The 13844-nt window shown below is 42.0% G+C and overlaps 1 protein-coding gene across 2 annotated transcripts in view; it reads left to right on the top strand.

Annotated features, from left to right (window-relative positions):
- The window catches only part of LOC119185163 (hapless 2), a 44062-nt gene that overhangs the window by 3702 nt on the left and 26516 nt on the right, over positions 1-13844 (top strand). For both annotated transcript variants that reach the window (XM_075865538.1, XM_075865537.1), the window contains exons 5-10: positions 2670-2841; positions 5937-6068; positions 6960-7081; positions 8123-8165; positions 11741-11931; positions 12514-12755. In XM_075865538.1, the coding sequence (XP_075721653.1) occupies positions 2670-2841; positions 5937-6068; positions 6960-7081; positions 8123-8165; positions 11741-11931; positions 12514-12755 (902 nt within the window). The remainder of the gene's footprint in view (positions 1-2669; positions 2842-5936; positions 6069-6959; positions 7082-8122; positions 8166-11740; positions 11932-12513; positions 12756-13844) is intronic.

The raw sequence follows: 13844 nt of genomic DNA, 5'->3' as shown, positions 1-13844 counted from the left end.
ATCACGTGAAACTTTCCGATGGAGGCGGAAATGTTGTAGGCCCGTGTGCTCAGATTTGAGCGCACGTTAAAAAACCCCAGGTGGTCGAAATTTCTGGAGCCCTCGACTACGGCGTCTCTCGTAATCATATGGTGGTTTTGGGACGTTAAACCCCACAAATCAATCACATCACGTGAAACGAAATTTAGTATATATTAGTGGAGATAGCGAAACGACCGCGAGCATGCTATTAGAGCAGTATGTTGCCATGTTTTTACATGACACGCATGTCAGGATTACCATGTTTACACCAGTCATACATTTTGTCATCCAATGACATTACCATGTTTACACCAGTCATACATTTTGTCATCCAATGACGTCACGTAACAACAAATTTCGTTTACGTGGAGCTAGCCAAACGGCAGCGAGCACATCATGAACGGCCCATTGTACTCAAATGTAGCGTTGACCCACACGCACACTGGGCAGGACGACGCTACGTTAGCAAAACGCGAGCACTCTATACTCTGACGGCAGGCGCGACCGGCGTGACCCGACGGCAACCGGGGCAAAATGCGACCTGCTGCATTTCGTGCTGATGCATTACCCAGACAACACTGCGTCTCCCTCTTTCTGTGATGGCGCTATGCCAGACGCGCCCAAACGCGCATGCGAAAAAGCAACGCATCACGGCGTATGCCTGCGAGTATATCGCAGGACTGGCGCCTGGCGCGGCAACGCCGGCGTGACGCAACAAAATAAACGCCGGTGAGCACGTGCACCGCGTCACGTCGACACGCATTGGCGCCTTCACTGTGGCATGTAGTCATGTTCTCACATGACACGCATCTCATGATTATCATGTTTTCACCAGTCACACACCTCTGTCATGCATTTACGCTACGTAATACCAAATTTGGCATGTGTGAAGCGAGCAAAACGGCCACGAACGCATCATGAGTGTGGCATGTAGTCATGTTGTTACATGACACGCATGTCGTGAATATCATGTTTGCACAGTATCATACATTCGGCATTTATTCACGTGCCGTAATACCAAATTTGGTATATGTGATGTTAGCGAAACTGCCGCGAGCGCATCATGAGCGTAGCATATAGTCATGTTGTTACATGACACGCATCTCATGATTATCATGTTTGCACCAGTCACATACCTTCGTCATTCATTCACATAGTGTAATACCAAATTTGATATATTTGATGCTAGCGAAACTGCCGCGAGCGCATCATGAGCGTAGCATGTAGTCATGTTGTTACATGACACACATGTCATGCTTTTCATGTTTGGGTCTGTCGCTTCTTTTCGCCATGCAATTATGACAAACCATACTAGTTTTGCAACATGTCATGTGAACGAAAGCACTGCAAGAGCTGCAGGATTATAAAATGTAAATCATGGCATTCATGACATACATGTCATGATTTTCGTGTTATGACTAATGAAATATGTTCTTCATACAGTCATGTAATGCCATACCAAGTTTGGTATTGATACCATTATTGAAACGGCCAAGAGAGCTAAAAGTCGTAGGCGGCTAGATAGATATATAGATAGATAGATAGATAGATAGATAGATAGATAGATAGATAGATAGATAGATAGATAGATAGATAGATAGATAGATAGATAGATGGATGGATGGATAGATGGATAGATAGATAGATAGATAGATAGATAGATAGATAGATAGATAGATGGATAGATAGATAGATAGATAGATAGATAGATAAAATAGATAGATAGATAGATAGATAGATAGATAGATAGATAGATAGATAGATAGATAGATAGATAGATAGATAGATAGATAGATAGATAGATAGATAGATAGATAGATAGATAGATAGATAGATAGATACGCTCAATGTCGCCGAAGTTCGCTGAGAAATGCTTCCCATTTTAAAGCAAGCTAGGCACCCTGCGAAATTTTTAAAGAATATGGCAGACAAATTGCAGGAATACTATTGGTCTTCGAATACCCCACAAGAACGACTGAGCTGTTTATGTACCCCAAATTTAGTAGTATTTAAACAAAAACAACATTCATAGAATCTCCCACTTGGCCTTTTCTTTCATTTTTTCGCATTTTTTTCTAGCAATCGAGTGTTTTCAACGCACTATATGACAATTTTTCTTCAAGTACATTTCAGATGTTCGCGAAATGACTGAGTCACTCGATGTGGATGAGAAATGGCCGCGATCTGGTGGAGAATCTATACACTTGTTAATCTGTGAATACTGATATTCTGTGTAGGGGATTATAGCAGGTTGGAAATCAGAGTCATGAATATTTTAAGGCAAACATGAGTCTGAGCGTGAATAAAGATATGGCTGCAAAATACAGCTCGCCGAATCGAAAATAAAAAAAATGGAACGACTGATACAATGTTAAGGAATGCAAACGATATTTAACCTAAGATATGCACTTTATAAAATCTCCAGTTTTGGCAAATGCGTCAGTAGAGCGTCCATCTGCACCGTATGTATAAAAATTTTCGCGCCTTTTCATCGCCATGTCATTACGATATAGACGCTAATGGGCCCGATACTCAGTTTGTGTTTAGGAGCATACGTATGTCATGTTAATGGCACTGACAGGCCAAACGATTCCTTGATATGAGGACACATTCACTATAATTATAACATGCATTCGAACCTTTACAAGGTATACCATGTCTCTCCTTGGACCCCCCATCATCAAGCAAGAAATGTATGTGGAACTGTTCGTCCAGAGGGACCGCGCCAGGCTACCGGAGCGATGGCGCACTTTCTCGGAATACCCAGAGGAACTAATGCTGAGTGCCGATCACCCTGAAGACGTCAACAGCGAGAAGACGGTAATGATGCTGTAGCTTTTGCGCAAATGGTCATCGTAATATGAAAGGGTAAACGTTACTTTCTTTATTAACAAAGCAAAAATACTATATGAAAAAAAAATTATAGCAGCTCCCTGAAAAAAAAAAACGATGGGGTGAGGCGGAGCATCGCAGGGAGTAACAGCGGTGTTTTCAACGACGGTGTTTACTGGTACGCGGTGTTATATTTGCTGTGAACCTTGCGCGTTAATACGTTGTTAACTTGGTTTGTTACCACTTATCGCGTGAATGTTGGGTTGAAAGCTTCCGCGGTGCTCCGCATCACCCCATGGTTTCCTTCGGGGAGATGGTGTAATTTTAGTTGACCTCCACACATTGAATTTTTTCGTTCCACAACGTACAGAAGAAATATCTCACCGTCATTATCCCAGAGATGAAGATTCAGTGCCTATTCGTCACTTCCATGTACCATGGCACCGCTGAGCGATGGCGGCCGGAAGCTCTGCTGAGATGATTGAAGTTTTAAACCTGCTTCAAACAGCAGATGTGCCTGCTTTTGTCCCCGCGTTTGTGGCCGTTTTTCAACTTTTTGAACAGCCTCGATATTAACCAAACCCTTTTGTTTTCTCAAGTTGAAGGGAAAGTAGAAAGAAAAAGAAAAAGCCGACTGCACAATTTCACTGCGAACCTCGATACTCACAGCCAATGCCTCTCAGCTAGGAAGCATTGTGACATCCTATATACACCGAAAAGAAAAGTAAGCCTCCCGTTCAAACTAGTGCCCCAAAATGCCAAGAGTGCTTAAGAGGGTCAAATTAACAGCCAAATAACCAAGACCCGTGAATCTAAGCAGCACGCATTTTGTGTACGAATACAGCAACATCCAGGTTAGCAGTTTTCATGCTCAGTACGTCCGCTTGACACGGTCGCTGTGCGAACAGTACCAAAACTAAATTAACAATGTGTTCCACCTCACGTCTAGAATAGAATAAAAGGATTGGTTCCAAAACGTTCATCGCATTATTAAACATCTGAGGCCTCTGCGAAGTGCCTCAATGGCCTTTCCATCTGCAGCGATTTTCATGCAATCTTATTAGCTGATGGTACTTTTTTTTGTATGCCCAGTGCCATGCTATGTTTGTGTACTTCTCCAACGCCAAAACATAGAATATTAGCGCGAACGTCACCTCTTAAACGCGAAAGTTGCGTATTACCACTGGTTTCGTTTGGCTTGTCGACTTATTCAGTTTTTATACTCTGTTGTTTCTTTTTTTTTTGCTATGAATAAAGCAACCCAAAATCATATTGCCGGTAATATGAGATTCCTCGGCTGGTGCTGGTGCTTCAGTAATGAAGAACATTTTTTTGTCTACTTATTCTACTTCAGGAGTTTTGATGAGCTGAACAAGCTTCACGCAAAATGAAATGCAAAAAATACGCGTTGGATCCAACCGTTGGATCCAAAACACGTTGGATCCAAAACGCGTTGGATTCAAAATGCGTTGGATTCAAAATGCGTTGGATCCAAAACGCGTTGGATTCAAAATGCGTTCGATCCAAAACGCGTTTGATCCAACCATTGGATCACCGGATGAATCTCGAAGTGACGGCCATCCTTGAAAGCGAGCCGAACTGGAAGAGAAGGTTATTACTCGAGTCGTGGCACGTACAGAGGAGAGCCCGTAACATCAACCGCTCTCTCGGAACCCTTCCCCCAGTATATATGCATGGACTGCGCTCCATGACAAAACGAGAGAGAGAGAGAGAGAGAGAGAGGAGGTCATTATCCGCCCCGCGAGTGCTTTGAAGACACCGCTACTACGTAGCCCCGCAGTCACTCCTGAGGAGAGTACCAAGTCAGTTTCGAAACGTCGGGTTTCTTCAAAACTTTTGGTTGGAGTCTAAATCATCTCCCAGTTTCATACCCAACCGACAGACTTCTGGCGAATGTTTAAATTCATATAAAATCTTTGGTAGAGTGCAGCAAACATGACATACATATCTTAAAAGTTACAATGGTGCGTGTCCTTAAACTAGAAAGTTGTTTTTATTCAAGATTGTTCGAAGCATGCCAACTGTACCAAAAAGCTGTGTGTACAATGGCATTATGCTCCTATTTATCATCTCTGCATCCCGGTTTGCGGCAATGTGCGGGCAAACATCGCTGTGATAAACTTAGCTCCACAGTGTCGGAATTCAAAGCACGTCTTTACGTATATACACATGAGGACCCCATCATGACTTATAAATGTTAGTGCACCTATCAGCTACGAAATACCCGCGCGATTTTCAACCAAACAATCATGATTGGCCAATATATCTTTTCCTTTTTAGCTTTATATTCAGAGCCCTACGCGCTTTATTAAGTGGGATGAAAAATATCTTGAACAAAATTTTCCTTTCTGCAACAATTTTGCGTGTTCGAAGGCCTCGAGTAGGATTATTTGGGGGGGGGGGGGGGGGGCTCTCCAACAAAAAGTACTCGGTGCACGCTGTGAGACATGTGACGCACAATTTATTGTTGCATGTCTAAGGCATAACTTTATTTTGAAGAGAGGACAAATAATCTGACTCATTGCTCAGTCGCCTTTCCCACAGAAAGGCTTCATGTGTTTACGTTTATCGTGATTTTCGCTGTCGCCTAGAACCTCCAGTTTGAAAAACGAATTCAAATCTATGTTGAAGGTTTTGTAATGAAAACCTCTTATGTTTAGCGCATTTTGCATTTAATGTAAATATGCATATATATAACCCCTTCTTGATAGCTCGCAAACGTATTGAGCTTGTCTGCAGATGGCCTTCTAGAGCGCCAAACGGTTAAGGATAGCAATGCAGCAGTTCGGTTGGATTGCGTTCACTCTGCGTAATGATTCATATTTGACCTGGATCTTTGGCAATGTCGGCTAAGTTGGTTAACGCGATTGTGATTGACGAGCGAATTGAAAAACAGTGCTTCTTCATTTCCAGAGCAAGGAAGAGAGATTGTGGCATTTTAAAGCTACTTAGGAAACAAAAACCTCTTTTGTAGGTCTTGTGTCGAACTTGTTCCATCACGAGTGACCGTACTTGTTAGTCTGGTTTTATTAACGCCAGGTGTTTTCGTCCACTCAACGCAGGTCTCAGCGAGTTTTCTGTCGGAGAAGGCAGCAGAGTCGGCGTTTGTGCTGAAGGACTACCGGAAGTTGCGCGTTCTTGTGCCCTTCCCACCAGTAGGAATCCCTGTCGAAAATTTTGCATCTATTTACACTGTGAGCATCACTTGTGCAGTTTTCTACAAATTAATGGTTCATTTCTACAGCATATTCGTGGCAATCATACGTAAAATGTTTGTTTCCAGAGCATAATCTTGGCAATTTCTTGAGAAAATACAGATTAACTGACTGATAAAGCCATAAACTTGTAATGAATCAGTGGCTGAAAGAATATAGTTCAGGTCTTTAGATGTACAGTGTTTTGTGAAATTTCCCCTGACCACGGTACTAGAGGAACACATGAGTTGTTTGCCTGAAAATGTTTGATCAGCCCTGTACATTGTCGAGAAAACATACTGCACCCACACAGGCTTCCATTAGGGAACTAAATATTTTGCCTTCTGAGCTTCAATTATGTTATTTATGGCTAAATTCGCGAATTCTGAACTTCATGAATCGCATCCGCTTTGGCTACCACTAGTTTATTCTATATACACACCACCGCTTACAAATGAGGAAGCGTATCTCATACGCCGTTCGAAGGAAACTTCGTTTCCATGACAATTTCGACCGAACGTCGTGTTTTCTTTGGGAGGCAGAAAAAATTGATTCTAACTTACTTCGGACAGGCTAAAGTATGCCATCACTCAAGTTCTGCAAAAGTCTTTTCAAAAATCATCGAAGATTGTCTGTTTTGAAGATCAAATTTTCTTGATATACCATTTAATTCGTAACTATATGGCTAGGTCCTGCAACATTTCAGATCATTAGCAGGGAAGCATAGCGCTTCGTTACTATATGCTGTCGTATATGAATAGTTTAGTGTGTAACACACCAGAACGTTGAGTTGCAGAGGTTGCGTAAATGATGCCGGCTGGTACGATCTTAGCTGTTCGTCTGTACGCGCATAGTGAATAGATTACGCTGTTTTATTTGTGCTCATGGCAGAAGGGGTCGGACAGTATAATGCTTATTCCGAGCAACTTGACAAAGCCTGCTGACGTCATGGAGTGCATAAACAAATCTTTGGCCAACGCAACGAAGCACTGCCATCCACAGCATCATGAAAAGTAAGTGTACAGGAACAGGAAAGCAACGCTATTCACAAATCAAAAGTATAGTACTGACGTTCAACTTTTGTTAAAATAAATAATATATAAAGAGGTATGGTGGAGATAGCTGCGCTTACCTGGGCATTTTAAAGTTTAAAGTTCGACAGACATAGTCGTCAACTTAGGCAGTTTCATATCAAATGGGTTAGAATGTGTAAAACTTTCCTTTTTACACCTTACTGCACAACACACCAGTCAAAAACATTGGCTACATATTACGAAAGCATGAACAAGGGGGGTAGTGGACGTCATTTATTCCTTGAAATACCCACTTACCACGAAACTTTGATTGTACGGGATAATTTGGAGACTTCGTGTTTTGACCGTGTTCGCTTTTCCTGCCTTGTTATATTTTATGGGCTCCATTGTGAAGTATCCAGTGGGTTCGTCCGCGACATTTGTCGGCTCATTTTCATGCTAATTTATGTGACTGTTTGATGTAAACAAATGTTAACGTAGTACCACAGATACAGTTTACTTGGGGCAAAAACATGACATGTTGTACACTTAGCGTCTATCAATGCTTCCATTTACACTCGTTAAGCATTCATACGCTGCAGCGAATGCAGATCGAAGCGTATAACGGCGTGTTTACAATAGGTATAGCTGCAAGTTGCGCTTGCTCAGCTACTGCATTTTCGTGGTGCACATCCAGTCCGGATCATAGCAAACGTTGGCAACGGCGTCAGTTCGCGCACTCAGTGTCAGCTTTCGATTACCGGGAGGGCCTCGTTTGCTCATGCATATGCCTTCTGTATGACAAGTTCATTTATTAGGTGGAAGAGCCAGGTAATCTGAGTGACGGGAACACAATCATTATGTGATGTCCATTATTCCGAAGGTAACACGATAAGGCGCTTACTTGCTCGTATGTCCCAGAAACACACCTTTATTTATTTACAAATACCTCACAGGCTCCACGTAGCAGTGTTATGTAGGGAGGTTATAGTCATAGGCAAAAAACATATGAATAATACATGTTCTTTTTGTGCTTTACAGGTGTCTCGAGGGCGAGCCTTATGATATTTTCCTCGACGAAGAGGTGAGGCATGTCACCTTGTAAGATAAGTAGAATATTTGAGGCGATAAAAAATGTCCTATATTCCCGAATTGTTTTCCGCACAATCTTTTTTTCTATATCGCGAGAGAACTTGTCATTGCTGTTCTGTGTAAAAAAAAAAGGGAACACGCTATGGTGCGCGTCACGCGTTTTGGCGGAGATAATTATACTTGCGTTTCTCTCGAGACAGTATGACAAGAATAAATGAGTTCGGCGCGAGAAAGCTACCATAATCCTAAATTTAGGGGTTTATAAACAAGCAGGTATGCAGTTATGTATTGTTGAACGTTCTAAGCCGTGTGACAAACCACGCTGACTCTCAATTAATAATTTTTGTTCCAGAAAAAAAATAATATAAACACGAAAGTTGGGACAGAAGCCATTGTTGAGACATTTCGTTGTTTACTTATTCATCAGCTATGTGTAAATTTTTAATGTAATACTCAACGGCAAAAATTCCGAACATAATCAGTTGAGTAGCAAGAGTGCTTGAAGGACGGGGACACAGCAAGCATAGAATGCAAGTGCTCGTTTGTAGCATGTCACTTTACCGTAACTGTTCCACATCGACAAGGCTAAACATCACGACTGGTGAAGTAGAAACAACTGGCTATTATCAATTTGTAAATGTGTCTGAGAATATACAAAACCTCATACCTTAAATGATAGCTTGATTCTCTTAGCATGATTGTTAACACGTACGTACATGTCAGGCTATGTGGCGTTGTTGGATGCGAGAGTCTGTTTCTAGGTATAAAGATGACTTTCCAGTATTTTATATCGTATTCCTCTATGTGGACGATAGTGATTTCTTGTTGTGTAAATATCGAGTACATACGTAGCGGTTGCTTCCCAATGGTTTTTCTAAGATGTCAGTGCTTAAAATCAAAAGAGCGTACTTTTAATGAAAATATGTGTGTCTGCTCACGTCAATCTATTGTAGAAAGCTTCATTTCGGCACTTTGTTCTCATAAATATTTTTAGATGTCACAAAAATTCAGCATCAATCACCCCGGTGATGTAGTGGCTAAGGCAAACTCTCGTTCTCGACTACCAACCAAAAGGTCTCGGGGTCGAATGCCGGTAAAGGTAGCCGCCCTCAGATGCAGGGGAAATGCCATATATGTAGGTGAAATGGCGAGTTGATCGGCGTAACATGGCAGAGCCAAGGCCTATGCCTTGCAGCGGGCAAAGTTTGGCTGCTGTTGCCGCTCTAGTTGATGATGATGATGGATGATGATGATGAATTGTTAGTGGCGGCAGCGCTTACCTTTAAGGTGTCTTCCACAAAACGGCGTTACCCGAAACTTAGATGACATGACTTTCAGGTGCCTTCTACTACGGAGTCTCTCGTATTATCATGAATAATGAAAGGTAAAGCCACGACAATGGCTAAGAAAACCTGACGTAGAATACAATAGAGAAAAATCGTCAGCTCAATGATTTGATGCTGAGCTCCGGCACTACTCAATCAGACAAAAATTAAGAGCTAGAACAAACGCATTTCATGTTTTTGCAATATCTCAGCAAAAAGATGTCAACCATGTGTATCACACAGATCACGTAAGTACGGCTGTAAAAATGACTGCCTTATATACGTCCTTTTGAGTTCTCCAGCGAAATTATAAGTTAAAGGTGGTGTAAGTTGTTACTAATTACTGAATAACTAAAGGTTGCCACGTTGATGGGCTGGATGAAAAACTATACTTCCGCGTCGTCCAATCGTTGCTTGTTTAAATAGACCGTTAGTACCGTGGTGCAGACGTTCGGTTTTCCTGTTGATTTGTTTGATAAAACAGTGAATTTGTTTCGGAAAACCAGCAGGCCTGCTCGGAACGTGCAGTAGTCATAGCGAAACCTTGAACAGCCACCTTTCAGAGTTTTTTTTTTAAACACGAAAGTGTTTTATGCCGGGGTTCACCATGGCTCCGCTGACTTGTTTCCTTCATGGATGCGACGTTGAAAATTATGTACTGAGATACTGGAAAAGAAAAAAACCAGGAGGCAAAGATTTGACGTTGAAAATTGTGTACCGAGATATTGAAAAGAAAAAAAAACCAGGAGGAAAAAGATCATTCCCACGGAATTCAAGCAGCAACCTCTCGATTCTCAGCGTGCGGCGCCAACCGCTACGCCACGGAGCGTACGTTGCCGCGAGTGCTAACGGAAAGTCGTTTATATACACCATACACCGTTTGACAGTCCTCAGAGCTTCGAAAATTTAGCGCGTATTCTTTAACAATGGCGAGGTGGTGCGATGGGCTCGGACTGGGCGCGGCATAAGGGTCACCGCCTTTACAAATCGCCAGGAAGCATGATATCTCTTGCGCGCGCACTTGTCAGACTCGTCATTTGGGAGATGACGAAGGTCACTTTCACGCTGCCGTGGCTGCGTTTACGAAAACAGCAGGCTGCTTACACACGTCCAAGGAACAATTGTGACAGTTATTCGCGTTTGTCCCGTGTATACTTGTGCGCTCGTTTCGTGCGCTTTTCTTTCTGTTCGAACAGCGTGCTTTATGTTTTGAGCTTTGACAGTTGTTAGACCGCGCCCGTCCTTTGTCATTATACAACATGAAAGATTGCCGCAGTAACGCGTTGCGGAAACATACATTGCCTTCAAGCGTCAAAACTTGAAGTTATGTTAATAACTTTATATTTTAATTGAGGTGTGCTCAGATTTGGGTTCATGTTAAAAGAACCGCAGGTGGTCGACATTTCCGGAGCCCTCCACTACGGCGTCTCTTATAATCATATGGTGGTTTTGGGACGTTACACCCCACATATCAATCAATCAACTTTGTATTTTATAGCAAGTCAGCCATTACAAAAGGCGCACACGCTACTGTGCCCGTAGAGCCACGTAATAGGTGCATAGCAAGTTCATCAAAAAGATTAGATACACTGAGTGTTTGAAGTACGCACTAGGTCAGGATGTCACTATCGCGTTCAGCTCTTTAAGCCTAACCTTAAAACTCGCATAATTATAGTGTATAAAAAAGACATTATTTATGTCATCTTTCGTCATTCTTTGAAAAAACCTGTTAACCGCTACACACTTGCAAAGAATTTTGTACATTTTTTTATGCTGGGGCAGACAACGATAAAGAATTATACTTGAAACTTTTGTAATAGAATGAAGCATTCAATGACTGACTTAATACGCAATTCGCATTGTGTGATGCTTGGCTGTTCACTCGCTTTTATAAAACGATTTATTACTCACATTACAGCAACCGACATAAAGCCTGCCTAAGGTCTGTTTGCAGCGGAGTTTAAAGCTTTGGCTTCGCTCATCAATGTAATACTGGGCTCGCATGCAGGGGGCCCGGGTTCAAATATTATTTGGTTCTTTGTCTTCTTTATTTACTCAGTTTTTTTTAATTTCGCGCAATTTTTGTTACGGACACCAGCGTTGGTGGCGCTGGGGGACATTGTTGTGATCTCATAGCAACGTTCGCTGCAAATTGGAGAATTCGAGAACATATACTTTGAAATACATTTACATCACATTAACTAGAGAGTAAGTTTTTAACATCTTTATTCCTCTTTTTCAGCAAAAGTTGGCATCCAGTGAAGATCCTTCACCGCTCCTGCTGAGCTACTTCAAGGATAAGCTACCAGAGTCGCCCATCCTCTTCAACGAGACAAGTGGCGAACGGTTCCTGAGTTTCATCTATGAGCACCCGCATCTGAGCCTCATTCTTCTCGAGATCAACGCCGATGATATAGTCCTACTCAGACAAGGGTACTCATTTTGATTCTGAATAATTTTCTTGGCTGGCGTAATCATGTCGGCAATGCCCCAACAGCCAATGTGTAAAAACTCCCCGATTTCTCAATGTGTGCTTTTATTCACAGCATATATACAGCATATATCTTAACTTGGTTTTACGAAAATAGCACTCCAGTTAATGCAGATCGCCAGTGTGTTTGCCTATTCATGACATTTTTAGGCGAATATACGCGAAAGTTCCACGGCCTCATGCCAAAACGCTGTGATTTGTTATTCGCTTTTCAGAAGGCACGTTACATTACGTGCGTGCGATACATGCACAGATGTTGACAATTTAGATGTCGTAGGTGAGATATCACTGTTCGGGGTTGCGTAGATTAAGATGGTAGTAGGCGTGATTTAACCGATACCACTAGGTCATACTGCACTTTGATATCCTTGATGTAAGGCTGCATATAGCGCTCCTTTTTCTGAGAGTGTCATTTAGACTTTTTACAGCTGCCAGCAACACCTCATGAGTGCTGGCTATTCAGTAAGCAACCGAAATGATCAATTGTATGATATTTCCTGATCCTCTTACTTTGCATAAAATAGCACAAAAGGCCGGATCAACGTGGTGTCGGCTCACAGCAGCGACTCCGGTTCCTTGGTCCGCATCGAGGTGACAAACCTAGGCGAGCTGGCCACCATCTTCAGTGCACAAGTTACCCAGTGTAGCCACGGTGTGGCCAACAGCGATACCGACGCGGGCCTGGTAACGCCGCAGAGAACTCTACTTCTCCTCACGTCTGTGCACTTTGGTGCTCTTGATATACGCGATGACCTTAAATGCATGGGTAGGCATACATTTATAATGTACACCGAATTATAGATTTGGCAGCGATGCCATACTAGTGCTGTTTCGATAGCCTATCCTTCGCAGAGTTACCCGGAATGCATCTCGTGTGTGGCATAACTTAATCTGTGTTCAGTGGATTATTTCACGGAGTATGTTCATTCAGTTATGAAGTCCAATAAAATGTCATGCTCACCGGAGAGGACGACTAGTCCTGATACGGCCAGTAGGCCTTGAGTCCTTCAGCAGTTTAATCACGTGCAACCTAGCAGCGATGGCATCTTCACATCTCGATAAATACATATGTGTACAGCATATTATGTATTTAATGTAATATTACTTTAATTTATGTTATTTTTAATGGCCATGTACTTTTAGGCCGCAATTTTCTGGTAATTTGTCTTAGCAATCCATGCGATTTTCGTTTATTTGTATTGAACGAATAAACATTAAACCATCGGTAAGCTGGAATAAATACCTGGTAATATGGCACTGGTACCATGTTTAGTCGTGACCATAACATTAGAAGTAGCTGACCCTGTCGCGGTGGTCTAGTGGCTAAGGTACTCGGCTGCTCACCTGCTGGCCGCGGCATCTAATCACAGCTGCGGCGGCTTTATTTTTGATGGAGGCGAAAATGCTGTAGACCCGTGTGCTCAGACTTGGGTGCGCGTTAAAGAACCCCGCGTGGTCAAAATTTGTGGAGCCCTTCACTACGGCGTCTCTCATAATCTTATCGTGGTTTTGAGACTTAAACTCTATGCATCAACGAATTGTTACGGTAGTTTTTAGCGTCAAACAAAGACGAGAGACAGACAAGCGCGAACTATGAACTGATTTTATTCGAAAGGCACACACACACACACACACACACACACATATATATATATATATATATATATATATATATATATATATATATATATATATATATATATATATATATATATATATATATATATATATATATATATATATATATACGTAAATAAATTCACAGTTACGAGTCATAGTAGCGAAAATAAATTCCATTAGTTACAGGTGCTCAAGCAATCTATCCCAGTAGCATGCGACGAGATACAAGACTTTG

Source organism: Rhipicephalus microplus, chromosome 6 (assembly GCF_043290135.1).
Source record: "Rhipicephalus microplus isolate Deutch F79 chromosome 6, USDA_Rmic, whole genome shotgun sequence".
NCBI classification, from domain to species: Eukaryota; Metazoa; Arthropoda; class Arachnida; order Ixodida; family Ixodidae; genus Rhipicephalus; species Rhipicephalus microplus.
Note: the sequence above shows the minus strand (reverse complement) of the source record. Positions and strands in the feature narration are given on the sequence as shown.